The following is a 27,782-nucleotide window of genomic DNA, read 5'->3' as shown; positions in this document are numbered from 1 at the left end:
GTAGGAAAACCTAGCCTTGAAGTGTCCCGGACTTGGACCCGGGATGCCTGATCTCAGGATGCCAACTTGAACCTCCCTCACTTAATCAATCACAAGACACGGCACACACACACCATTTGAATGGCAGTGCCCATCAAATTTGGCCCCCCTCAAATATTTTATTGGGGTGTGGGTGAAGGGACCTCAGCCCCTAGGAGATGACTCCTATGCCTGGTCTCAAATCCCCACTCAGTGATGAGGCTCAATGGATGTCCTTGGGCTATTCACTGCCTCCCAGCCTATGCCTACCCCACAGGGTTGTTGTGTGAGGATGAAACGGGGAGCGGAAGAACCTTGTACGCCAGCGTGAGCTCCTTGGAAGGAAGGTGGGTTAGAAATGTAATACTGTACATGAATAACAATGAATTGCATGGGTAATATGGGATTTCAATGTATAATCAATCTTGTTTGGATATCTTTTTGAGCATGTGGACTCTTTGTATGAATATGTAAATATTTAAATTCAGATTGATGGATTATTCTTATTATCTGGCCTTTCTTTTTCTGTTATATTTGCTATTAAACTTTTTTTTTTTTAAGATAAATACATTTTAAAAAATCACTGCTTTCTTGCCTTAAGCTGAAAGTTTAAAAGGTACCGTATATCGCGGCGTATAAGGCGACTCGGCGTATAAGACGACCCCCCAACTTTTTATGTGGAAAAACAGAGTTTGGGGTATACTCACCCAGCCCGGGATCCATGGCTGCTGAGGCGGCGGCAGCGGCGGGGAGAGCGTCCCCCGCGCCACACAGGAGATTTCCGCGCTTGCCGCCCAAGCGCACAGCGGCCCCCATGGTTGCTGAGGCGGCGGCAGCGACGCCTGGGGCAGCGGGGAGAAGCTCCCCGTCGCCCCAAAGGAGGCCTCCGCGCTTGCCGCCGAAGCGCAGGATGGCCTCCACGGCTGCTGAGGCGGCGGCAGCGACGCCTGGGGCAGCGGGGAGAAGCTCCCCGTCGCCCCAAAGGAGGCCTCCGCGCTTGCCGCTGAAGCGCAGGATGGCCTCCACGGTTGCTGAGGCGGCGGCAGCGACGCCTGGGGCAGCGGGGAGAAGCTCCCCGTCGCCCCAAAGGAGGCCTCCGCGCTTGCTGCTGAAGCGCAGGACGGCCTCCACGGCTGCTGAGGCGGCGGCAGCGACGCCTGGGGCAGCGGGGAGAAGCTCCCCGTCGCCCCAAAGGAGGCCTCCGCGCTTGCCGCTGAAGCGCAGGATGGCCTCCACGGTTGCTGAGGCGGCGGCAGCGACGCCTGGGGCAGCGGGGAGAAGCTCCCCGTCGCCCCAAAGGAGGCCTCCGCGCTTGCTGCTGAAGCGCAGGACGGCCTCCACGGCTGCTGAGGCGGCGGCAGCGACGCCTGGGGCAGCGGGGAGAAGCTCCCCGTCGCCCCAAAGGAGGCCTCCGCGCTTGCCGCTGAAGCGCAGGACGGCCTCCACGGCTGCTGAGGCGGCGGCAGCGACGCCTGGGGCAGCGGGGAGAAGCTCCCCGTCGCCCCAAAGGAGGCCTCCGCGCTTGCCGCTGAAGGGCAGGACGGCCTCCACGGCTGCTGAGGCGGCGGCAGCGACGCCTGGGGCAGCGGGGAGAACCTCCCCGTCGCCGCACAGGAAGCCTCCGCGCTTGCCGCCCACGCCCAGCCCGGGCTCCATGGCGGCTGAGGCAGCGGTTGCGGCTGGAGCGCCGGGGAGTGGCTCCGGGTCACATCGCATGATGTTGCCGGCGTACAAGACGACCCCCGACTTCAGAGAAGATTTTTCGGGCTTAAAAAGTCGTCTTATACGCCGCGATATACGGTACTCTGCTTTCAGGTGGGCAAAGCGTTCCCACCCTCCTCATTACATTCCCAAGCTTGATTGCTCCCTGCCCCTGGGCAATTCATGAGACTTGGAAGAAACTCTTCTTGATAAATTGGCAAACAGGTCACTAATAATAATAATGATAAGTTGCCTTCTACCCAGCAATTTCCTTTCCCCCTCCTTTTTTGAAATAAGCACAATACATGCAACATATTGACTCTAATGACCCTTTTTTCTTTTTTCAAACATATTTGTTCTCCATCTCTCCTGCTTTCGAAAGCCCCATTTCCCCAAACACGTCGTTTTTCAGATCAAAAAAGGAAGGGCTGGTTGGCATGTTTTGGCTTACACACCATATCCTCTTCACCAAAAGTCATAGAGAGCTTTCTTCCTTAATACGATTTCTGCTTCTGATGGACTGAGTTCTCAAAATATGAACTCTCCATCGCAAGAAGCAATGATCTGCCGCCACCCCCCCCCCCACTCCTAAGCCTCTTGTTCCCTCACTTGCAAAATGGACTTAACATTGAACTCAGAGGTTTTTGAAGTATGAGAAAAGAGGTTTTAAAGCACATTCACTGTTTAAAATGTCATGGAAGGCCCCTTAAATACCACACTGTTGCGCCATCCAGCTTAGTTTTGTCTGGACCAAGGATAGGGAATTTGTGAACCTCCGGTGGTTGTTGGATGACAATTCCCACCACCTCTAACCATTAGTCATGCTGGCTAGGGCTGGTGCGAGTTGAAATCCAATAACATCTGGAAGGCACGGAGTTAGGGAAGGGTAATTTACACTGACTAGCTCTCCAGGCCTTTAGACGGTTGTCTTTCCTAACCCCAGATGGAGATACCACAGGCTGAACCTGAGACGGTCTGCATAAAAAGCACAGACATTTTGTGTGTTTGTGTATGTTCAATTTGTAAATGCTCAGCTGTTTATTGAGGAGACGTTTTCTGTTGCTCAAGCTTTTGCTGCTTTGCTTGGTCTGTTTATGGGTCATTGCAGTGACTTCTACTGCAATGCAATGTTTCTGAGTTTATGCAGTGCCATTGGCTCTTAAGAGATCTTTTCGTAATAAGCCGCTAATGAAAGCCATTATGAACAAATTGGAAACTGAGTGCCCAAAGAAGGCCAACTAAATTAATATAGAACTAGCATTCTGTATAACTAATATGAACTACTTGGTTTTCAAACAGCCTAGTTCTCAAATGTTTTGGCTCCCGAACTCCGCAAAACCGGAAGTGATTGTTCCGGTTTGCGAATGTTCTTTGGAACCTGAACATCCGACACAAGTTCTGCAGCTTCTGAATGGCTGCAGGAGCTTCCTGCAGCCAATCAGAAGCCACGCTTTGGTTTCTGAACGTTTTGAAAGTCGAACAGGCTTCCAGAACGGATTCCGTTCGACCTCCAAGGTACGACTGTATTATAAACAGACCAAATATAAAATGGCTGGACTCCGTCAAACAAAACGAAATATGGCCAGACACATTTTGGCCCTGTGGTCATCCTCAGTTTGGCATGTATATATAGAATATGTATTTACAGGGTAACAAACAATTTAAAACAAGCAATGGAACACACACACACACACACACACACGTGTGTGTAAAAAGCAACTACATCTGCAAAGACCCACAGAGCTAATGCACATACAGAATGGAGAATACCATGGAGCAAAACTTTAAAAGGTGTCAGGCCACCTCCCCCAAATGAGTTAAACAAACAAACCCTTGTGCTGCAAAATGTGAGTCAGCAATATCAAAAGCAACATGATGACCAGAAACAAATACAATATGAAAAACTTTATGGAATGATTCAAAACATCAGAACTAACAAACTGAAGTCTCTGAAAGTCCTTAAATGAATCACGGTGCCATACTTTACCTGGCGGAGAACAAGCTGTGAAACTTGTATAATCAGCAAATGTCTAATTCTGATGTCCAACTCTGAACAGTGTTTCCGGATAACAACTACGGTTTCGTTGAATTCTTCATCAGCGAGTTAGTTCAACACTCGTTAGTAGAAAGATATGTAATTTCTACTTTAACCAATCTTTTTTCAAATAGATATAATATACATGGGAAAAAATGCTCATGCAATTATGTAGTCACTGCATTCAAAAAAAAGATTGGTTAGTTCACTGATGAAGAATTCAATGAAACAGTAGTTGTTATCCGGAAACACTGTTCAGAGTTGGACATCAGAATTGGACATTCTTTGCTGATTATACAAAGCTTCACAGCTTGTTCTCCGCCGGGTATAGTCTGGCACCGTGATTCATTTAAGGACTTTCAGAGTCTTCAGTTTGTTAGTTCTGATGTTTTGAATCATTCCATAAAGTTTTTCATATTGTATTTGTTTCTGGTCATCGTGTTGCTTTTGATATTGCCACCTCCCCCAAATGGACAGCCCCACAAAATTGTTAAAGTCATCTTGCTTTCCAGAATGGCAAGATATACTTAAGCCTTTGGTTGCACTGGGCACTTACCAGGCTTGGGAATGAGTCCTTGGAAAGGCCTGGAAAACAAAATATGTATTAATAAATAAGCAAGCAAGTATTACAATTATCACAATTGATTTAAGTATTTCCTTTCCTTAACTCCCCCAGCCCCATTTCAGTCTTTGTTCTTTGTGGGTTATGGTGTGATTTATTTATCCTGTTTATAATAAGCAATCCCACCCCAAACTTACTTTAATATTTAGTTATAGTGTCATGTACGCTTGACAGTAAAGAACTTTTTTATTTTTATAAAGGGGGGGGAAGAGATAAGAATTTCCCACCATGTCTCATACCGTATTTACATGAATCTAATGCGCACCTCAGTTTTCAAAACCTTGAGACCGAGAAAAGTATTTGCTGGTGAATGTAAAAGCGCCATGAAATCTAATGTGCAGGCTAAATCACGATGTTGTTTGGCCAAGAAAGGTGCGCATTACATTTGAGTAGCAGGTGGGAGAAGAAGAGGAAGAGGAAGAGGAAGAGGAGGAGGAGTTTGGATTTGATATCCTGCTTTATCACTACCCGAAAGAGTCTCAAAGCGGCTAACATTCTCCTTTCCCTTCCTCCCGCACAACAAACACTCTGTGAGGTGAGTGAGGCTGAGAGACTTCAAAGAAGTGTGACTAGCCCAAGGTCACCCAGCAGCTGCATGGGGAGGAGCGGAGACGCAAACCCGGTTCACCAGATTACGAGTCTACCGCTCTTAACCACTACACCACACTGGCTCTCACCTTTCTGCACCTTCTTCACCCGCTAGGCCAGATACCTTTGGAAGGGAAATGCACGATAGTGGTGGGCAAGGCCAACACATCCACAGTCTCACATACATACAAACCCACATGGATAGTATGCATGTAAGCCTAGGAAGAAACCCCGAGCGACTTGTTTTCACAGAGTCATAAACGCAGGCCACAAGGCAGAAGGCCCACTCCCCACTCCAGCACAAACACACTTGCCCTCACAAAAGCACAACCTGGGAAGGATCCCTGAGGAGGGAAATACCTTGTTACCGTGAACTTGATCTTGTCTGCCACGGCTAATATCCTCTCCAGGTTCTGGGAGCCGAAGGTGCAGGGCTTCCGGAAGGGGATTCCCGGGGGCAGCCCGTCGATGATCACAGAGCCCGGATTGCTCTTGATGCGCTTGTATGGAACCTGGACAGGGTACTTGATGCCCAACGCCTCACCTGAAAGGCAAGGCAGAAAGGTGACAGGTGGGCAGGGTGGCGCAGTGGTTATAGCACTGGGGTTGGAGACAGGCATGCCCAAGTTCTGCTCCAGCTTGGCCTTGATAAACGTGGAGTGGTCTCGGGGAAGTCTGGGTCAGTGACAACAGACAACGCTGTTGGGGCCATGCTGCCTTGCCAGGATCAGCCCCCATATGGAAATGTAAAAGGAAAGAAGGTACAGTGGACGCTCGGGTTGCAAATGCGATCCGTGCAGGAGGCGCGTTCGCAACCCACGCCACTGCATCTGCGCACGCGCGTGATGCAATTCGGCACTTCTGCGCATGCGCAAAGCGTGATTCAGCTCTTCTGTGCATGCGCGGAATCCCGGTAGTAACCCGTTCCATTACTTCTGGGTTCGGCGCGGTGCGCAACCCTAAATCACACAACCTGAACCAGCCATAACCAGAGGTATGACTGCACTTTCTATCATATGTGTTGGGCATGTGGGATGGTAAAAGCTTTCTGGGAAATGATATATAATGAGTTTAAGATAACTTTTGTTAAAAAAAACCAGAGGCCTTTTTGTTAGGTATTCTAGGCAAGGAAGTACCAAAAGAAAATAAAAGACTGTTTTATGTATGCAACGACAGTGGCAACAAGAATGCTTCTTGCCCAGAGATGGAAAGAAAGAGAAGTACCGATCAGAGAAGACTGGCAGACTAAGCTGATGGAATATGCAGAACTGGGGAGACTGACAGGAAAGATCGGAAACCAGGAAGACCAAGTATTTTTAAAAGACTGGAATAACTTTTTAATGCATCTGAAAGACCACTGTAGACAGTTGAAATCATTGGCAGGAATACAATGACTCTTGTGATTATAAAATAGATGGATTACGGTAAAAGATGCAGAAAATCGAATTTTATTTTTTTTGTTAGAAATGGAACCCATGGAGGGAGGGAAGGAGGTCTGAAGGTTCGAAAGAACCTCTGTTTAGTTTACTTTTTTGGAACGGTTATGGATAATGTCAGGTCCGCAAGGGGGTTGCTCACGAGTAACGACAAAGTCCGTCTTGTCTTTTAACAGTTTTATTGTGTCAAAACTATTTACAGTGCGGAGCTACCCAAAAACATGACTGCCTGGTCGCTCGAAGAATCTGGAAGTGCCTGCTTTCCTAAAAGTGCCGCCTCCCCAGTCTCTTGACCCCTCTGCGCAGCTCAGGCGACGGAAGTGGCTTTCCCCCCTCAGAGCAGGTCTGCTGGACGGTGCTGGGTCTCTGAGCAACATCCTGAACCCCCCACTCCACCTGGCTGCCTGAGGATAACTCCTCCTCCCCAGGGGAGGTGCAGGAAGAACCGCTGGGAGACGTATCACTAGATAGGAGTGGCTGGGGCTGCCTGTACCCACCACAACCATGCCTGGCCATGGAGGGCAGATCCCTGACAGATAACTTTAGGTAAAACTAAGAAAAATTTATTATCAGCCCCCATATGACCAGGAGACAGATCAGAGAACATCACAGATGGGAAAGACTGGGGACAGGAATCACCATGCCCTGAAACAAACCACAGAAGGCACCACTGGACCAGCGACTTCTGCTGGAGGAGACCTCCATGGCCTAGAACTATCTCTACCACCGCAACCTTTGCAAGCTGCTCTGCTCTCCTCTCACCCTGCTGAGGACCACCTACAAACATTGCAGCTCTCCCCGGGGACTCTTGCTTTGAGCAAGACAGAATGTTCAGGGTGTGATGAGCTGCACTCGAGGGTGCTAAAGGAGCTTGCAGGTGCAATTTCAGAGCCTCTGTCTATAACCCTAGATAATTCTTGGAGAATAGGTGAGGTTCCTGCAGACTGGAGGTGGGCAAACGTTGTCCCCATCTTCAAAAGAACTGTAGGGAGAAGATCCAGGTAACCCCAGGGCCCCTTCCAACTCTACAATTCTATGAACCCCAAGTGTCAAGATTAGCATCCAGCCAGATTACTCACCATACTTCTTATTGAACAGATCTTGAACCTGTTCCCTTAGCGTGTTTGCAATATCTATCCTCGAAAGCCGAGTGTCGTAATTTTCTGTAAGAGAGAGGGAGAGGGAGAGGGAGAAACTATCATAGAGTTCTGCCCGTTGAGGTTTTTTTTTTGGGGGGGGCGACACAAAACGCAACAATGCTTAACTATAGTACACTTTTACAACAGGGAAAACCTTGAGATAGGCTCAGCTCTGAAATAGCTGGTCCATTTTTTAAAATAAAAATCAAAAAAGGAAAGGCGGTGGGGGGGGGGAGCATCCTAGAACAATGTCAAATGCCTGCTCCTTTTTCCATACAATTCTGTTTCCATTATTAGGGGGGAAAGCTACCAACAAAGGCCATTTCAGCTGCAGTCTCAATCATACTAATGTGAAGTAATGTGCTACTGAAATCAGTGGGGCTTGCTTCCGAGTAGACAGTAGAAGGATAGGGACGTTTGTCTGAGACCCAATAAACACTGGTATACTGAAAGTCGGTATTGAACAGATTTTAAAACACCCCCCCCCTATAATAGGTTTAGTTCCCCCAGACGTGAAGTGGGCTTTTTATCACTTCAGATTACACATGGGGGCTTACATACAAAAATCAGACCAAATCCCAACTAATGCAATAGAATGCAATTGAATCAAGAAGGCTAGACGAGAAATCTCTTCCTTGCAATCTAGTTTTCTATATGCGGGGGTTTCTTAACTGCAGGGGCACCATCCATGGGGGGCCAGCCCCCCCATATTTTCAAGACAGGGGCCACCCCCCAAAAGGACATGCCAGGATAAAGTTGCTTGGCCGTGCCACATCCTTTTGAGAATCACCAGGGTCCCGTAGGGCAAAGCAACTTCACCCCGCACTTCTCTTTCAGGTGGGTGGTTGATAGCAGGCCGAGCTGGCCTGGCCAGGTTGGGGGGGGGGGGGCGTCGCGCATATGACGTCATGCACTTGCGACAGGGCCCCACAACGTTATGCGCAACTCAGCTCCTACGCTTAACTGTTAACACATATCTTGAATTGAAATATTATATACGGGTGGGAACGGCAACAAAATGTTGCATCGCAGAGTTCTCCTCTTCAGGGTTCTTGGCGGCCAGACGCATTCTAGGATACTCCAATCCATTCCCCCCTTGTACCCAGTTTTCAGTTGTTGCCCTTGTTTTGCCCTTCTTGGCTTCTACACACGCATACCTCTCTCGATCTTTCATCCAGGCAACAGAAAGGCATTGTTAAGAGTTTAAAGACAGAGTCCGGAGAGGCAAAATCACTTGAGAAGGGGGCAGAGCAGTGCTAATGTAGCAGCAATCCTCTACACAGTTCCTTGGGAGCAAGTCTCTGCAAACCCAATGATGCTTCATTTTGAGCAGACGCAGAGTGGGAGTGGGCTACGTGTTAAGGCACCCAACTGAACGCCAAATCGGACGTGATATTACTGGAGCCAAGTAGCCCTGGGATGTCAACAGCAAAATAAATTAACACTACATAATTTGGGAAATCAGATGGATTGTGGTCATGGTAGCCGTGACAGATCTTGCATTTCTCACCTTGAAATCCTGGTCTTTTCACCGGTTCTTCTACAAGACGTTCACTAGAGTCTCTCTCACTGGCTGCCAACAGAAGAGGCACCAAGGCTCTTATTTATTTGTCTTAATTTCAACGTCTGTTCTGAGGGCTGTCCGCATCACACACCCTCTTCCACATTTAGAGCAGCATCTAGCTATCCCCCTCTTCAGCATCCAACCCCACGACGCCCCACAGAGTTGGCTGTTTCTGACCCAATTCTACCCACTGAAATCAGTTGGACTTAAGTTAGGCCACACTCTACATTTAACGCGGTGTCGTACCGCTTTAAACAGTCATGGCTTCTCTCAAAGGATTCTGGGAAGTTTAGCTTGCCAAGGGTGCTGGGAGTTATTAGGGAGCCCGTCAAGCGAGTTATGATTCCCAGAATTCCCTGTGAAGGGAGATTGGCTATTAAAGCACTCCACGAACTGTAGCTCTGTAAGGGCCACACCCTTAACAAACCTCAGCTTCCAGGATACTTTGGGCGGAAGCCACGACTGTTTGGAGTGGCATCATAGTGCTTTAAACGTTTAGATGGGGCCGATTCGTTGCAGAGGTTCTACAACTAATACTGGATACGACCCCAAGAGTTCTATTTTGAGCTCTTAGGGCTAACAGTATGTCCCAAGCTAAACCGGCCTGTTCCAAAAATGGATTACCTCTTTCTTTAGGTGATCCTAAGGCTCAGTACTGTAACACTGCTTATTCACACATGCATACAAGATCTTCCTTGCGCCCCAAAGCTTACAGTCTAAATGTAAATAAGGAGAGACAACGCAGGAGAGCAGACCCTCCACGTGTCCCTATTTTCCAGGGACTGTCCTGGATTTACAGAAGCTGTCCTGGGTTCTGATCCCAGAATGTCCTGCTTTTCCTTAGGACGTCCCTATTTTCATCAGAGAAGTGTTAGAGGGTATGGAGTTACGCGACCCCCAAGCCAAGGAGATAAGTAACTTCAGAAGACATCTGAAGGCAGCCCTGTACAGGAACATTTTAAAAAAATGTTTAGTGTTTAATTATGTTTTTATATATGTTGGAAGCCGCCCAGAGTAGCTGAGGCAACCCAGTAAGATGTGTGGGGAATAAATAATAAAATTATTATTATTATTATTATTATTATTATTGAATAGGCACAGACTGCCTGAAGGAATCTCGTAGACCGCTGATGGTCCACATGACGCTGTTTGGGAATCCCTGGGTTCATTAATCAAATAACTGGAAATAAATGTGTTTTACCTATTGTTCCTGGGCTATCAGAAACTGCCTCCTTCACTGCTTCTGTAAGAAGTTCTGGCCTGAAAGAGAAATTTGCAACAATAATAATAATAATGAGGAGGAGGAGGAGGAGGAGGAAACACAGAAAGCTGCCTTCTCTTGATGGGACATGGTTTGGCAAAGTGAGAGGAAGGCTTTGAACTTACTTCTTGATAACAAACCGGATACTGCTGCTTGCCTGGAGGATCTTTTTCAGTTTTGCAATCCCGAAGCAGTTTGGTCGCCTGAGCAAGATCCCGTCTGGCAAGCCCACGACAAAGAGATCTTCGGGGTACATCAGGAACTTGGAATACGGGACTTTGACAGGCTCGGAAATTCCTATGGCTTTAGCTGCAAGCGCAAGAAACACAACTTTCAGAAAGGATCTTTGGCCTGAAACCCTGTATATTAAAGGTCTTCGTCAAGATATCGAAACACCACTGAGCATGTTAAAATGCTTGCTGCTGCCAACATGGTATTACCTCAAAAGGGATACTGCTGAATAGGAAATGGTTTAGAAAAAGGTTGCCTCTCCCCATAAAAAAACGACCTGGACACTGTGTTAATCCTCTGAGGCCCTCTGTGTGCCTCTTCCATGAGCTCTGGAGGGTGGCAACACAAGAAGGGGCCTTTTTTGCAGTGGCTCCCCATTTGTGGAATGCTCTCCCCAGGGAGGTTCGCCTGTTGTCTTCATTATACATCTCGAGTCGCCAGGTGAAAACACTCCTCTTCAACCAGGCCTCTGGCTGATTAATATTCTACAGCCTTTTAAATGTGTTTGGGGGACGGGGGTATTTTTCTTTTGTTTTAACTACAGTCACACCTTGTGTTGTGTATGTTCAACTTATGGACCTCTGCGACCCGGAAGTCCTCCACAGAGTGTGCGCAACACGCGGGTGCACAGAAGCATTCTGCACACTTCGCGCATGCGCAGAAGGGCAAAAACGCGCGGACCTCCGGGTTTTTTCTTTTTTTGGGGGGGGGTGTTCGTGTTACGCACGCCCGTGTTACGTAGCGTGATCTGGAATGGAACATGTGCGTAATACGGGGTACCACTGTATCTAATATGTGCTTTCTTGGAGAGACTATTTTTTTATCTTGTGACCTGCCCTGAGATCTTTGCATGAAGGGGAAGGAAAAAATAGCTGTCCTGCCTAGGAAGTTCTAGAGAAGGTGTGAGAAACCCAGAGCCCTCCAGATGTGCAAAGGTTAACAGCAGATCTAAAAAGCACACTTAATAGTAAGAAGCCAAGTATCTCACCGTATCTAGCGTTGAACAAAATTTCTACTTGTTTCCTCAAGTGACTTAAAACGTCACCGATGCCATCTGGAAAAAAAAGCAGCAAACTCAGGGATTGATGGCAATAAGACTCACATTGGGGGGGGGGGTTGCATCTTGGCATCCTCAAAGAAAAAATTCCAGGCCAGCTCATAAACAAAGGACCAAAAGGCAGAACAAAAGCAAGTAATAAAGTGACAGCAAAAATCGCAAGCAAGCAGAGAAAAGCACCGTCAACAGCACTGATAAAATTGAGATTGTTGACACGTCTGGGGAAATGCAAAGAGAATAATGCTAGAGGCCACAATTAGGAGAGGAAGAGAAGTTGGGCAGGTCTGTGTTGTACAGATGCACCGACCTGCCCATCCCTCATTAAAAGGCCTTCCCTATTAGACTCCAGGAAACAACACCACAAAGGGCCTCCACACCTACCATCCGCCTCATCTGAGATGGTGGGGGTGGGGTATGGTGAAGGTCCTATGAAGGCCATCTTCAGGTACCTGCAGGCCTGCATTGGAGGAGGTGATCCTTCAGGTATCCAGGCAACGGGCCAAACTCACCTTTGCCCTCCATCTGCTTCTCATTATGTTGTAAATCATTGCTGGGCCCTTTATCTGAAACCAGAGAGGAGACAGGCATTTAGCAGGAAACTAAACATCCGAGCTGAGGACTGTAAACTGAAAAATGTATTGTTAAGGGAAACTGCTGGCAAAATAATAATAATAATGTGTAGATTAGTCCAGCCTTCACGCAAATGCGTTTATTACGACAAATTTGCACCAAAACGTTGGCGAATTTTCACGAGGCTTTTTTTTTTTTTTAAAAAAAAATACATTATTGCAAATTGCTGCAGAAGTGTGGAGGACTGAATTTAAAATGGCGAAAATGAGAAACTGACAGAACTGAAGATGGCAGATCCTTCCATCCTGACTACGGAGCCATTTCCTGGCCAACCTTTCCTCTCTGCCACTGGCCCCCACTTGCCTCACCCTCAGTCCATCATTTTGGTGATGCCAATGACGTGGCAGCGCCACCCTTACCTCAGCCCCTGACCCTCTCTCAACTCTCCCCACATTCACACCATATATTTGAAGCGCTATGACGACACTTAAAACCATCACGGCTTCCCCCAGAGAATTCTGGGAGCCGTCGTTTCTTGAGGGTGCTGTTAGGTGACCCTCTTGTTCCTCTCACAAAGCTACAATTCCCTTCGGGGTGGTTTAACAACCAATCTCTTTTTCCAAGGGAAATCCCTGCTCTGTGAGGGGAACAGGGGCCTCTGAACAACTCTCAGCCACCCTCAATTATTTGAGACTACAGCTCCCAGAATTCTCTGGGCCGTAACCCTGCGGGTTGAAAACTGTTCCCAAATTGACACTGCCCATCTAGAAATAATTTTAATCCTGTCAGCATTGCAGAGAGCTTTTATCTAGTCTACCTGGAACGGTGATTTGAATGATGTCCACTTCATCCGGTTCTATCTTGATGCGTTTTATGCCTCCCAGTTCTCCTGAAGTACCTGTCAAGGAAGATGGAAACAGGAATGAAAAGCAGAGGGGCGAGGACAAATCAGCACTGACTGGTAGAAGTTATCCAGGGTTCGAGGTTGGAGTCTTTCCCAGGATTGCCCTGGAGATGCCCCTGGGGATTGAACCTGGGACCTTCTGCACTCAAAGCAGCTGCTCTCCCGCTGAGGGACAGCCTTCCTCAAGCCACCTGCCTTATGTTAACTTAGGTTATTGGTCCCTCAACCTCAGCATTGTCTACATTAGCTGCCAGTCAGAACAGGAAGAAGAAGAAGAAGAAGAAGAAGAAGAAGAAGAAGAAGAAGAAGAAGAAGAAGAAGAGGAGGAGTTTGGATTTGATATCCCGCTTTATCACTATCCGATGGAGTCTCAAAGCGGCTACCATTCTCCTTTCCTTTCCTCCCCCACAACAAACAGTCTGTGAGGTGAGTGGGGCTGAGAGACTTCAGAGAAGCGTGACTAGCCCAAGGTCACCCAGCAGCTGCATGTGGAGGAGCGGAGACGCGAACCCAGTTCACCAGATTACAAGTCCACTGCTCTTAACCACTACACCACACTGGCTCTCAGGAAGCACTGGGCTAGATGGACAATGCCCTGGCATTAATTCATTTGGAAGTACACTTATCATGTGCAAGAGTTCTGGATTCAGGGTTGCTAATTGTCATGATCCCAGAATCCAGCAGTGGCCAGAATAGGGGACTCATGCGAATTAGACTCTACACTTCATTTAATGCAGAAGCAGGGAGCCTGACATGCCTGTACTGAAATTCCTTTCATCCCTAACCACCGAGCGTGCTGACTGGGGCAGAGGGCAGTTGGAGTCCACCAACATTCCTGTGTTGCAGGGGGTTGGACTAGAAGACCCCCCAGGGTCCCTTTCCAATTCTACAACAACCAAAGAGCTGCAGGTTCTGCCCTACCCTGCGTGCCCCCAAATCTACATAGAATCGTAGAGTTGGAAGGGGCCACGAGGGCCCTCTAGTCCAACCCTCTGCAATGAAGGAATCTTTTTTGCCCAATGTGGGACTCGAACCTATGACCCTGAAATTCAGAGTCTTACGCTTTTACCGACCGAGCTGCTGCTTGACTACTTCAAGCAGTGTGTTGAAAGGACACAATGCGGTAGTTCTGGGGTCCTAAGGCAGGGCTTGGGAATCTCCAGCCCATGGGTCTAAAAAGGCCTGTTCACACTCTGCATTTGGTCCGTGAGGCCATTTCAGACAAGCTGTACCCACTTGATTTGCACCTAGCACCATACAGTCAAAAGGGGGTTTGCAGGCATTTCCCCATCAGCTGAGCAGAGCATTGTGTACAGGGCTTTGCAAGGCTTGACAGTCCTCATGGCTTCGCAAGACCTGAGAATCATACTCCCTTTCCCTGTTTCTAATTAAGACAGCAGTGGCTGTTTGCAGCTTACCTGGTTCACATTCTCCAGAAATGGGGCACTTTTCAGATCTGGCAAAGGAAAGCAATCATGGTTATATTTCATTTATATAAAGTGCTTGATAGGCAAACAACAACAACAACAACAACATGCTGTACAACCAAACAGGTATGAACAGCGCACTAAGAAAGAGGCAATTCCATAGATTCATTTATTTTTTTAAATGTACAATGTTTGGCCTTGTTTTGCCCTTAGGAGCAAACACTGAATCATTCTGCATAACGGAGGGTCTGTATTAGGGTTGCCGCTTTTCAAAAAGTGAAAATCTGGACACAAAAGTTTTTTTGTTTGGCCAAAGTTGTTAGAAAGAAAGAAAGAAAGAAAGAAAGAAAGAAAGAAAGAAAGAAAGAAAGAAAGAAAGAAAGAAATTTGCCAGAATCTAGACTTCCGACATGGGATGCCATACGTCCGGATTTCGCTGGACATTTCAGCGATTTCCGCCCAAACACTCCTTCCGAATGCTGTATTCTGGCTATGTAGGCCCTATGGGAAATTCTGGACAAATGGCAACCCAAGTCTGTATGTAAGCAGGTGGTTTTTTCAGATATTTGGGAACATAGTTTTGATCTTGCATTTTAATACTCTGAACCGGTCCTGAGATCTACAGATGAAGGGCGATATACAAATTTAATAACTAACTAAAATGAAATAAATAGTCATTTAGGGCTTTACATTTCAGGGCAAGACCTAAAATTAAGCAAACTGGCAGTCAGATATTGTTGTTGTTGTTGTTGTTGGTTGTTAATTAAATTTATATACCGCCCTATACCTGCAGGCAGTTCACAAGATACATTCTCAATACAAAAACACAAAATATATAATCAAAATATAAACAGAAACAGGCAAATAACCCTCCAAAAAACCATTAAAAGTTAAAAATATTTTTTAAAAAATTTAAAAACACAATTAAAAAGCAGTTGAAAAGAATGTTAACAGTAATCTCTGCTTGGCAACAGCAGTCTGTCAGGCCCCACCCTAGGCCTGGTGGAGAGAGGCAGGAGCAGATGTTCCTTTCTTGCTGGGCTGTTGGATTCAACTCACAGGCTGCGATCATATCCCCTCTTACACGGAGGAAAGCCCCATTGTGTTTAATGTTACTCACTGCTGAGCAGACATGCATAGGACTGCTCTGTTAACCACTGCTCATTTTACCTTCATAATTCACCAAAAGTCCACCATCATAGACAAATCAGATTACATTCTTAAATGGTACCCGGTGCTGCTCATGGTTGGACCGAGTCCCAACCCGTTAGATTGCAGCCAGAGCTCCATTTATTCATAAGCTTATTATCTGTTTTGCTGCCTTCTCTGCCTCTGGCATGACTTGTTGTTTTAATCACACTTGCTGCATCCCAGATCCTTAAGAACCAGCCTGAGTTGGGCAGAACGTAAGAACGGCACGGCTGGACCAGGCCAAAGGCTCATCTACTCCGGCATCCTGTCCTTACAGTGGCCAGACAGATGCCCCAACGCGAAGCCCAAAAGCAGGACATGAGCACAACAGCTCATGATTCCCAGCAACATAAGGCATAATGCTTCCAACTGTAGAGGAAGAAAACAGTCGTTACGGCTAGTAGCCACAGACAGCCTCATCCTCCGTGAGTTTGTCAAATCCTCTTTTAAAGGCACCCAGACTGGTGGCCGCCCCTGCCTCCTGTGGGAGGGAGTTCCATAGTTTAAACAGCGTGAAGACATAATTTCTATCGTCTGTCCTGAATCACCCACCATACAGCTTCACTGGATGTCCCCAAGTTCTAGGCAGGGAGAAAAAAACCATCAAAATATTTCCTCTAAAGAATTTAGATGTGGAGCAGGTAGAGACATGGTGGTCTCTCGGGAATCAGTTTGGGAACCCCAGAATGGGTTTTGGGGTGGTGGTGGTGAAGGACACCCTTATCACAACAGAAGCTTCCTTTCTTTTCTCTTTTTTATTTTTAAAAAATTGGTTTCAAAGTCACTGGCTCTGGTGGCGACCATGTTTTCCTCCCCTCTACTGGCATTCCAGGGAGAAAAGATGCTGGCGGAGCAAATTAGAGAGACACTAAGACACCAGGCTTTCCCAACCTGGCACCTTCTAGATGTTGCAAGACTATAACTCCCATCATCCCTGACCACTGGTTATGCTGGCTAGGGCTGATGGTGTTGCAATTCAACAATACCTGGAGGCATAGCTGTCAACTTTTCCCTTTTCTTGCGAGGAATCCTATTCGGAGTAAGGGAATTTGACAGCTATGCCTGGAGGGTGCAAGGTTGGTGATGACTATAATATAGCAGCTGGGCCAGGAACTGAGAACCTTGGGTTTTTGAGGACGTGCTGTGAATTTCTGCCATCAAGGAGGGGGTTTAACTAGAGGACCTTGCAGGACCCTCCAACTCTATGATTTGATACGGGGTGATACGAGCTTACCTATGACTGGCCTGTGAAGTTCCTGCTAGATCAAGAAACGCCATTCTGTGTGGGTCAGGAGAGATTTCCCCAGAAGGGCTGGATGGCTCTATCTTGGTTGAATCTTTGGTAAATTTACTTCCTGGAAGGAAGAACAAACAGATATTTTCCAGGCGCAGAGTTTTGAACCAATAATTACCCATGGCCAGGCACAACCTCTCCCTGTCTCTTCCCAGTAAGTCTGCCATTCATACAAGTTTAGTTAAATAGCTATCGGGAAGGGATATTTTGAATTGCTATGACTTTACTGAATTGTATTAATCACTTTGGTGAACTTGTTGCTGTTTTCTTTATTTATACGTTATTGTGTGTGATAGTACAGTGATTATAATTTTTTTTTAAAAGCTTTTGTGATCATTGTGAGCTGCCTTGAGCTCAGCGTTTGTCGTTGGAAAAGCAAAATAGAAATATCAAATCAAATCAAAAAATGAAAAGCTACTTGGGAAAGTGATTGGGGCATCAAATGCCCCAATATGGAGGGAAAGGTCCAAATTCTTCCCAGTGGATTTGGGAAGGTAAAACTGCATAAATGCTGAGCATATTCAGGTCACCTCCCAAAACTACCAGAAGCTGGGACTTGGCTCAGAAATGGGACATAGTGACAATGCAGTTGGTTAGCTTTTAAGGCAGGTTTGGGGGAACATTGGCCCTCCAGGTGTTGCTGAGATACAACTCCCATCAGCCTCAGAAAGCATGGCCAATGGCCAGGGGTGGTGGCAGTCACAGTTCAGAAACAACTGGAGGGCCACCGTTCCCAGTCAGCAAGGCCAATAGTTATGGAGGATAGGAGCTGCAGTCCAACAGCGTCTGGAGGGCAAGAGGTTCCTGGTCTCCACTAGGGTCTCAGGTAGATGCCTTTCCCATCCTTACCGAGAGATGCTAGGGACTGAGTCTGGGACTGTCCGGAGACAAAGCATGCGCTCTACCCACTGAGCCAGTGTTTTTCAACCTTTTTTGGGCAAAGGCACACTTGTTTCATGAAAAAAATCACGAGGCACACCACCATTAGAAAATGTTAAAAAAATTAACTCTGTGCCTATATTGACTATATATAAAGTAATTATCTTGAATTTTTCCATTTTTCCCACGGCACACCAGGCAACATCTCACGGCACACTAGTGTGCCGCGGAACAGTGGTTGAAAAACACTGCACTGAGCTACCACCCCTTCCCCCAAAATGAAAGACTGCCCAATGTACCTGTAAAGATCCTTTCATCAAACATCCTGTAAAAGAAAAGGCAACAATTTAGGAGGAGGAGGAGGAGGAAGAGGAGGGAAGTGAGGGTGGTAAACATAATTCAAGATTTCATTTAGGATCTTCAACTGGTGGGTTGTGCTCTGGCCTTAGGTGGGTCGCCACAACGGCCATTTTATTGGCTTGATACAATTTATATACCGCTCTTGATTCTTTTTTGGGATTTTCATGACAAAGTAAAATGTTTAATGATCAATAAAAGATGGTTGTAAGGTCCTTGGTTAGTTGCTCATGAGTAACCAGGCAAAACTCCGACCTTTCCTTTAGTAGTTTTATTGTGCATACTATGTACAGTGCAGGGCTAACAAGTTCATGTCCGTATCAAACGTCGGCAGAATCCGGGAATGGCCCCTTCCGGTTCTGACCCCAACAAAAGAGTTTCGGTATACGAAAACCCCGCCTCCCATCCTTGGGCTAGGGGAGTGAAGGGTCTCTCCAGCATCCTCAGAGCCTTGACCCTGCATTCCCCGAGACCCATGCCCCTCCCCGCTGGAAGCCTCGCTGCTCCCTCCGCTGCCAGAGGAGGTGCTGCTGGTCAGGTGGGGTCGGGGCTCTCTGTAACATCCGGAGAGCCCTTCCACCACCTGGCGCTGCGCTGGGGACAGTTCCCTGACAATGGTTAAAAGCAGATTTTTTTAAAACACACACACACACACACCAACCAACCATGCAGAACTAATTAAAAACAAGAATAAACTAAATTACCGGTAGATTATTACCACCATCTTTACCACGTTCATTTGTTACCATACAGCAGAGGTGAAGAACCAATGCTAATATTGGCAGTGGAATTTTAAAGGAAAGCACATTAAAGATTGGATTGTCTGCATCCTTCCTTGCTGCAGAGCGGTTTGAGTGTCGGACTAGGACCTGGAAGACGCCAGGGTTCAAATCCCTGTTTGGCCACAAACGGTGTGACTTTCGGCCAGTCACCACCTCTCTGCCTAACCTACCTCATAGGGTTGTTGTGAGGATTAATTGAGGGGTGGAACCATGGCCTCCTTGGAGGAAAGGTGGGGTGTGAATAAAATAAACAAAAGTATGCATACAATTAGGGAAAACAATGGTCTGTATCCAACTAAGTTTTCCTCAGAACAGATCCACGGGAATGAATGGGTCTAAGTTAGTAATGTTCGTTAAGTTCAGTGGGTGTACTTCAGAGCCATCCCATCCATGATGGAGGGGGAAGCAGCCGCCTCAGGCAGTGGAAAAGGAAGAGGCGGCACACCCCTGCAAGTGCCCAGACTTCCCGCCTCCCCGTTGCCGCAGAAGCACCCCACTGTTGGGTGGTCTATGATTTTAAATATTTCATCTCCTGAATATGTTTTTTAACTCTATTGTACAGGTGAAGCTCAAAAAATTAGAATGTTGTGGAAAAATCCATTTATGTAAGCAATTGTTTTTATTAGCTACTGGAGTTTAATATACGAGATAGATTCATAACATGCAAACTGAGATATGTCAAGCCTTTATTTGTAATAATTGTGATGATTTTGGCATTCAGCTGATGAAACCCCCAAAGTTGAGATTGTTAATTTGGGGTTCTCATCAGCTGTACACCATAATCATCACAATTATAACAAATAAAGGCTTGACACATCTCGCTTTGCATGTCACGAGTCTATCTCATATATTGTTGTTGTTGTTCAGTCGTTCAGTCGTTTCCGACTCTTCGTGACCCCATGGACCAGAGCACTCCAGGCACGCCTATCCTTCACTGCCTCTCACAGTTTGGCAAAACTCATGTTAGTAGCTTCGAGAACACTGTCCAACCATCTCATCCTCTGTCGTCCCCTTCTCCTTGTGCCCTCCATCTTTCCCAACATCAGGGTCTTTTCCAGGGAGTCTTCTCTTCTCATGAGGTGGCCAAAGTACTGGAGCCTCAACTTCAGGATCTGTCCTTCTAGTGAGCACTCAGGGCTGATTTCTTTAAGAATGGATAGGTTTGATCTTCTTGCAGTCCATGGGACTCTCAGGAGTCTCCTCCAGCACCATAATTCAAAAGCATCAATTCTACCTTTTAAGTTGAATTACTGAAAAAATGAACCTTTCCACGATATTTTAATTTTTTGAGTTTCATCTGTATATTTAATATTGTTGCACTCCACCTGGAAACGTTTCCATGACGAATGGTATATAAATATTTCAAAATAAAGGAGAAATGGCAATTTTGGGGAAAGAAGAACCTCTCACAAAGCTTGATTTTGAGTCACGCAGAGTTAAGCCCACCCCTCGGTTCTCTGCTGTCCCCCTGCTCACAAGCCTCTCAAAACAACCACGTACCTTTTGATGACAAAGTGGATGTTGTGCCTCTCTTCCAATATCCGCTTGAGTTTGGGGACTCCGTACGTGCAGGGCCGTTTGAATGGGATTTTGTCTGGGATGCCGATGATTTCTACTGCTTCCGGGTCGCAAGCAATTTTCCGGTACGGGACAGGGACCATGTGATCGAGCCCCAAAGCTTCAGCTGAAAGTGACAGAACATTTAACCTTTAAAGGGTAAGAACAGACAGGACACTCTTAACAGCAGACACTGCTGAACTGGGTCCGCCACTGGCATGAACCCAGTTTCGCAACCCTGTTTTCCCTGCAGGGAAAGTTTTTTTGAAAGTTAAAGGCTGCTTTGCCCTTTCAGTAAGCCCTGGCCATGTTTCAAACATGTCGCATTGGCATAATTTCAGAGGAAGTTGGAATATAATGCCCTGTGCTCAGAAACTAAGGTGCCTAACAGGATACCATGATTTCAATAAATACCAGTACTCTGAAGTGCTATACAAATTATTGTCATCATCCATTAATTTATGGCCATCCTTTTCAGTTCAATGGCAGCAAATATGGAAAAGTGGCAAATCACATTCTCAGTGAAAATACTGGAAGTGGAAGATTGCTCAGCGGGCTCCTGAAGGCAACGCAATGCCCATGGGCAGCTTCTTGGTGACAACAGTACTAACTGCATACATCCAAACTCATAAAGGCAGCAATTTATATAGTATCAGTTCAAAGATGGGCAGGGTCCCAGCAGGACACTGGCATAAGGCAGCCTTCCCAAACTTGGTGCCCTCTGTTAGTGTTTCTCAAACTTGGATCCCCAACCGTTATTAGGACTACATCTCCCATCTTCCCTGCCCGCTGGTCCTGCTAGCTAGGGATGATGGAAGTCCAGCAGGAGCTGGAGACCCAAGTTTGAGAAGCACCAGTCACCCACTGGGGACTCCAACTGCCACCAGTCTCAGCCAGTTTACACAATGGCAAGGGATGATGGGAGTTGTAGTTCAAAGGGCACCTAGAAGGCACCAGGCCGAAAAAATTATGTATTTTATTTATTCCATAACATTAATAAACCAGTTGGTTGTTTTTTAAAAAAACAGAACACTTCAAAGATAGGAGATGTCTTTTCTGTGGATGTTGCCCCATCGGTTTTGACTCCGATAAGGCCTTCTACTGAGGAGGCCAGAGGACCCCATTTAGGCCAACTGCACATTTACTGACTTGATACAAATGAGTTAAAAAAAAAAACACCTCAGAAACATTTGCATTAATTAGAAGCCGTGGGCCTGGAAAATGCCACACCAAGATAGCAATTAAGTGAAGGGACACACAGCATATGGTGTCTGATGCTGCGTCAGAGAATAAGAAAAAAAGGGGAAAAAACACCAGAAAGTCAGAAAAAAGTCCAGAAAATCTCTCCATAATGATATGCGCGCCATAAGCACTGCAGATGAAAAACAGGCACTTCACATCCACTCACCATATCTGCTGTTGAACAGAATTTGCACACATTCCCTCAGGGTGTTGATATCCTCGGTTTCTTTTATAAAACTGTCCCATTTATCTAGCAAAAACAAAACAAGAAGTTTCCATATGGCATCTCTGGCACAGAGGCTCCCCATCCCTCTCTCACTCTGCCCTCGGGAACAAGGTTTGTGGTTCCTCCCCACTCTGAGAGCAAGCCTGAGCTTGAGGGGAAGCGGGAGGCTCCCGCTGCGCCGGCTGCACCGGGTTCGAATCCTGCGTGCTGGACGGTTTCACTTAGGCAAACCCTGCAGCTGGCAAATGGAAAGGGTGACTGTAAACCACCCAACATAAGAACGAGAGGAGCAACCGGCTGCTGGATGAGGGCAAAGGGCTAGCTAGCCCAGCAGCCTGATCCCCAACCAGACGCCTCTTCTGGGAAGCGCATAACCAGGGCATGGGCACAACTAGGCTCTCCCCAGCAACTGCCTTCCAATCTCCATTCATTAATTTACTTAAGACCATTTCTATTATGGCTTTATACGTAAAGAAATATCTCTCAGCAGCGTGCAGAAAACCAAACGAACAACCGATGTTACAAAAATACACGACAAACCCAGTCATTTTTATTTCTTGTATATTATTGCTTAACATCCCACCTTCCCTCCAAGAAGCTCAAGGTGCCATACGTGGTTCTTCTCCATTCTTCTCCTCACAACAACCCTGTGAGGGAGGTTAGGCGGAGAGATTGTGACTGGCCCCAAATCACCCAGTGAATCCCATGGCTGAGTGGGTCACAAATTCTGTGCCAGTAAGCCACAGGTCGTATAAGTACACATCTAATAATTGGTTTTGTTCCTTAATGATGGATACTATGTACAACTTGCAGCTGAACATCACAGAATCACAGAAATTAATAAATACGGTGTAAAAGTAAAAGATTGAAAGGTAGTGCTGTGTGATAGGTGGAAGTCATCAATTTTTGTTCTTCTTTTTCTTTTTTCCTTTTTTCCTTCATATAGGATGTATGTATAGTAACAATGCAAGTAAATTTTAGTAGTAATCAGCAATGTGGATAATGTAATTACATGCGTAATTTTTGGAGCCTTGCATTGTAAAGTGGATTTAATTGTTGGTATGTTTTTTCCTTTGTATTTCTTCTTGTATATCTGCGTAATTGTGTAATTGCTAAAGTGAAATAAAGTTTATTAAAAAAAAAAAAAAGAATCACAGAACTGTAGAGTTAAAAGGGAACCCAAGGTTCATCTACAATGTAGGAATCCCCTGTAATGTAGGAATCTTTCGTCCAGCGTAAGGCTCAAACCCATGACCCTGAGATTAAGAGTCTTATGCTCTACCAACTGAGCTAGGTTGGGAAGGCCCAGTCATATGTTTTAGCACTTGGGAACTGCTCTCTGCCGGCTGATGGCAGATGTGGCGGCAATTCACCACAATAGGCTCATACAGGGAGTCGTTCTGAGCAATTACTGCAGCTCCCTTCTGATGCGCAGGAATATTCTGAAGTCAGGTGGCTGGTTTTCATACATCCCTGTTGTCAGGAAACCCCCCTCCCCACGGCTGGTAGCATCCCAGCAGCGCCTGCAGTACAGGGAACCACCCCCTTTGTTCACCAGTTCGTCATCCCCCTCCTCAGGAGGAAGCGACCATTCCTCCAGTGGGGAGGGGGGAGTTGGAGGCAAGAAGTCGGAGCAGGGGCTCTGAAGGGATGGCAGAGCCTGAGCACCAAGGGGGAAGCAGGGAACAGGGACAGGTTCCCGTGCCCCGAGTTTGCAGACAGGAAAGACGTGGAAGGGGGAGGCGGGGGTTCAGGATCCCGCGCCTTTTTTGCTGGAGCAAGAACCGGAAGGGTTCATTCCCGGACTCTGCAGAGTGATGAGATGGACGTTTGAACTTTTGCTCCACTGTAAATATCTGCACAATAAAGAACTTAGTTTTTAGAAGTTCTGCGTTCGGCTGATTTCTCATGAGCAACCACTGAACGTCCTTACACCAGTAAACAAACTGTGACTAACTCTGTAAGTACTAAAAATATTCTATGAAAATTTTCACGTTAACTGTGGCATCCAAAATTGACGTGGCGATAAACCGATGGGTCAAGTAAATTTGGACTCACGGGTTGCTGCATCAAAAAGGTCGGAAACCGTTAGTTAAGACAACACTCAGAACAGAGGGACTGCCATGTTCTGACTCAGGATAAAGCATTCTCTAATGCTAGGGAGGGAATTTGCAGAGGAAGGACCGTGTGAGTGTCAGGCTCGCTCATGTGCCGCTAAACTATGGTTTGGCGCTGCATGCAAAGCGGTTGAGGTTGTCAATTCGTTCCTACGAAAGACCCCTGCCAAACATCCAAAATGAATATTTCATCTCGGAAGGATTATCCAAGCGCCTAGGTAATTATTGACACATCTACTTCAAACATTGAGTTCATGACCAGACTTAGAAGAGCGGAAGAAACAAATGATGCATGCGCGTCTAAAAATGGGAGAGTTTGTTATGCTTGGCAAAAAATAAAACATGACATGGACACCCTATCAGTTGTATATATGGCTGCAATGCATGAACTGCAGCACCACTGCACTCTCCTTGCAGGGAAAGAACTAGGGTGGCAGCAGTGGCATTACAAGCATGTGTGCACCTGCAGTTGCTGCTGTTCTGCCCCATCTCGAGCATGGTTGCGAGTGTGATGCTACCACTTCATGTGCTGTGACTGCATGGCTGCCTTCTTCATTCATCCCATGCCCCCAGGTACTGCCTAGGAGCAGATACTGCGAATGGCAAGGATGACAGAAATATCTGCAGTGCCTCGATGCTCTGGGCATCAGTGTGTCGGCTGGAGGTTGTCTAGCACACCCTTGCGGTACATTCCACCTCTCCTCTGGGGGATACGGGCAGGTCAGATCCAAGAAAACGTTGGGCGTTCAGTGAGTAACTGCACACCCTGCATAGGAAAAGGTTGCCGACTGAGCCAGACCACTACTCCATCTTTCTCAGTATTGTCTTCTGTCATGGGCTGGATGGACGCAGAGGAATGGCAGGAGGAAGCAGCTGGGAAAACCGAAGGAAAAAAGGCTGAGAGCCTGGGGAGTAGTGATGAGTGGTCAGAGGAAGAAGATTGGGAAGAGGTGGTGTCGGAAGCTGAGGAGGTAACATGGCTTAGTGAGCTGGGAGAGTCTGTGGCAGAGAGCAGTCCAGACTCGGAGGCAGAAGCTGAAGAAGGAGGTTTGGAGGAGAGAGGCCAAGAGGCAGAGATGCGGCATGTTCCCCTCCCCCTGGTCCCTCAGAACCAGAAGAGGCATGAAAAGGATGGAGGAGAGGTTGGCAATATTCAGACAAAGTCTCTGATTGCTTGGGAAAAACCCTGGAGAGGAGGGGACTTAGAGAGCTGGGGGGAGGTGGAGACCTTCAGTCTTGGCAGCTGCTTCATGGAGGCAAGACCTACCGAAGACAAGTTCCTGTGCTCATTAGGCCTGAGACACCTGTGTCGACCGTGTTTTTGCCAAGAAAGAGTTAACTCCAACTTTCATGGTGTGATTTACAGATGGCTCGCTCCTGGCATCTACACTGGCTGGCAGTGGCTCTCTAGAGTTTCAGGCAGGAGTCCAACTGGGGTGGCCGGGGATTGAACCAAGGACCTTCTGCATGCAAAGCAGATACTATAACCACTGAGGATAGTGGTGGGGTGGGGGGCATTGAAGGGAACGTGAGGGGATGGAAGGGTTGGGTGAGGTATAAAGGGGGAGTGGGTTGGCAAAGGGGGGAGATTTGGCAGGGAGCGGAGTGTTCCAGGTTGGCAAGCAACATGAGCAGAGGTGCCAGCCCCTCCTAAGAAATAAACTTCCAAGAACAATAATGTCCCAGGCCTTAAATCTGCCATTCTGATTGTTCTGGAATAGGTTTAAGCTTCTGCCAATAATCTGGGCCTCCCCAAACGCCGTACCTTTTTCGCTCTATGGTTCCTAAGCAAGGAGGGGTCCCATGATTTAAAACCCACCCGCCAACACCCCTTCTCCGTTTCACAAGCGTACCTGATTTGTCATGTACTATGGAGAACAGAATGCGTTTGGAGGAGTGTACGTTCTGGATAAGCGGACCGCCAGGGAGAGCAGATTTCTGTCCTGGACACAGGAAAGAATGAAAGCAAAGCACAAAAAAATGAAATACCGATAAATAAGGCGAGTTTTTTGGGGCAGGGGAGGGAAATCCAAAATGGCAAGAACAAATGGAAAGGTGTTGGGTGCAAACAAGGCTGGACTCCATCTCTCCTGACCTGTTTCTCCTGCAAGTTTCAGCTAAGGTTATTCCATCTCAGAGTCAGGTCTGTGTGCCAGCACGCAGCGCCCTTTAACAAGTAACGGGTGGCTCGACCTGGGAGGCAGTATTTCACATCCAATTTGAACTGAGCCGGGGGGTCCTTGCCTATTAGCAACCACCATCATAGGGGGAGATATCAGCGTTTGCACAAGGGGTCATGTGACCCCCCCTCCCCAAAGCATGGGAATCTGCCTTCCTGCTGCTATTTTTTTTTTTTTTTTTTTTTTTTTTTTTTTTAGACATATTTATTGATTTTCCAACATATATTTCCAATTACCAAACAAATTACAATGCCAAATTAATTATACAATTCCAATTATAACAATTCCAATTATGCCAAATTTTTAACTTGTGAATTCCCCATGTCTCGGACTCCGGAGCGCTTTCTTATGATCTTTTCCAGTTGCTTCATAAAGTCAATATTTTCACAGCCTCTGATAAATGCCAGCAAGCAGACACTCTTATAGTAAATAATGTCTCTGTGTGGAAAAAGCCATCCTCTCCCAATATCGCATTTCGGCTGACGCCATCTTGAAAGTCTCTCATAAATCAAACTTGTAAATCAAACTGCGACACACCAATTTCTTCCCCTGTGAGCCGTCCCCACTCCTTTCCGGGAGGGCCAGACCCTCGTAAATTCCACTATCAATCGTCCATCAAATCCGGCTTCTCCCTTTGAAGTGGTGTACAGCTCCACAGGCTATCATCAGCACTCGGCAGTTAATTCTAGCTGCGTCACAGCCAGCCGAGGATCCTCCATTTCTGTTGAGTCAAGTCCAGATCAAGTTTCACCTCCACACAGTTTATTTTTGTAATTTCCATTCTAATTTCCATTCTGTCTTTAAAGTCCACTTGCCATTTGCCTGTGAAAGTGGATTTTCTAGGGGGAGGTTTCGCCCGTGTTAAGTAGATATTGAGGCAAAACAAACGGAGATTCCAGAGCTTACCCCCCCTTCTTTTCCCTCCTTCACATACCAATGTAAAGTCCGCGTCTTCTTCCAATCTTCATTCTTAATCACTCAGGGCTGCAGTTAGCAACATTCTTCCCACTCCTTTGTCCGAGACATGCCCAAAATCTTTAAACAAATTTATATATCCAATTAAAGGGAGCGTGCACGAACGGGGCCGGCTCCAGGAGCTGCATCTGAAAACGAGCCCTATGTGCCCAGACTCCCCCACCGGTCCCGAAGGACCCAAAGCGGGTTAAGGAGTACCGCGGGCAAAGGCAGCCCTCCCCGTCGTCCCGGGGAGGTGGGAGGCTGCTTACTCCCATCGCAGCCGCCAAATTAACTCGTGATAGATAGCAAAGATGTTAAAGTCCGCCATCCTCCCGCTGTGCACGCCGGGAACTCTCTGCCTTCCTGCTGCTAGAAGGAGAAACTGGAGCTTATTCCAGACCACCTCCCCATTTCAGCTTCCCGTTTGGAAAGGGCCGTAGCTCAGCG

At 46.9% G+C, this 27,782-nt stretch overlaps 1 protein-coding gene across 6 annotated transcripts in view; it reads right to left on the bottom strand.

Annotated features, from left to right (window-relative positions):
- The window catches only part of GTF2IRD1 (GTF2I repeat domain containing 1), an 88,124-nt gene that overhangs the window by 10,978 nt on the left and 49,364 nt on the right, over window positions 1-27,782 (bottom strand). For 3 of the 6 annotated variants that reach the window (XM_033171542.1, XM_033171544.1, XM_033171548.1), the window contains 15 exons: window positions 26,052-26,147; window positions 22,022-22,105; window positions 20,557-20,740; window positions 18,217-18,242; window positions 16,979-17,099; window positions 14,545-14,582; window positions 13,040-13,120; window positions 12,102-12,215; window positions 11,584-11,649; window positions 10,490-10,673; window positions 10,305-10,363; window positions 9,050-9,112; window positions 7,480-7,563; window positions 5,325-5,508; window positions 4,311-4,339 (listed from right to left, as the gene is read on the bottom strand). In XM_033171542.1, the coding sequence (XP_033027433.1) occupies window positions 4,311-4,339; window positions 5,325-5,508; window positions 7,480-7,563; window positions 9,050-9,112; window positions 10,305-10,363; window positions 10,490-10,673; window positions 11,584-11,649; window positions 12,102-12,215; window positions 13,040-13,120; window positions 14,545-14,582; window positions 16,979-17,099; window positions 18,217-18,242; window positions 20,557-20,740; window positions 22,022-22,105; window positions 26,052-26,147 (1,413 nt within the window). The remainder of the gene's footprint in view (window positions 1-4,310; window positions 4,340-5,324; window positions 5,509-7,479; window positions 7,564-9,049; window positions 9,113-10,304; window positions 10,364-10,489; window positions 10,674-11,583; window positions 11,650-12,101; window positions 12,216-13,039; window positions 13,121-14,544; window positions 14,583-16,978; window positions 17,100-18,216; window positions 18,243-20,556; window positions 20,741-22,021; window positions 22,106-26,051; window positions 26,148-27,782) is intronic. The other 3 variants (XM_033171545.1, XM_033171543.1, XM_033171547.1) reach the window with 3 other exon arrangements.

Source organism: Lacerta agilis, chromosome 15 (genome assembly GCF_009819535.1).
Source record: "Lacerta agilis isolate rLacAgi1 chromosome 15, rLacAgi1.pri, whole genome shotgun sequence".
NCBI lineage: Eukaryota > Metazoa > Chordata > Lepidosauria > Squamata > Lacertidae > Lacerta > Lacerta agilis.
The sequence above is the reverse complement of the archived record's forward strand: the minus strand, read 5'-3'. Positions and strand labels throughout refer to the sequence as shown.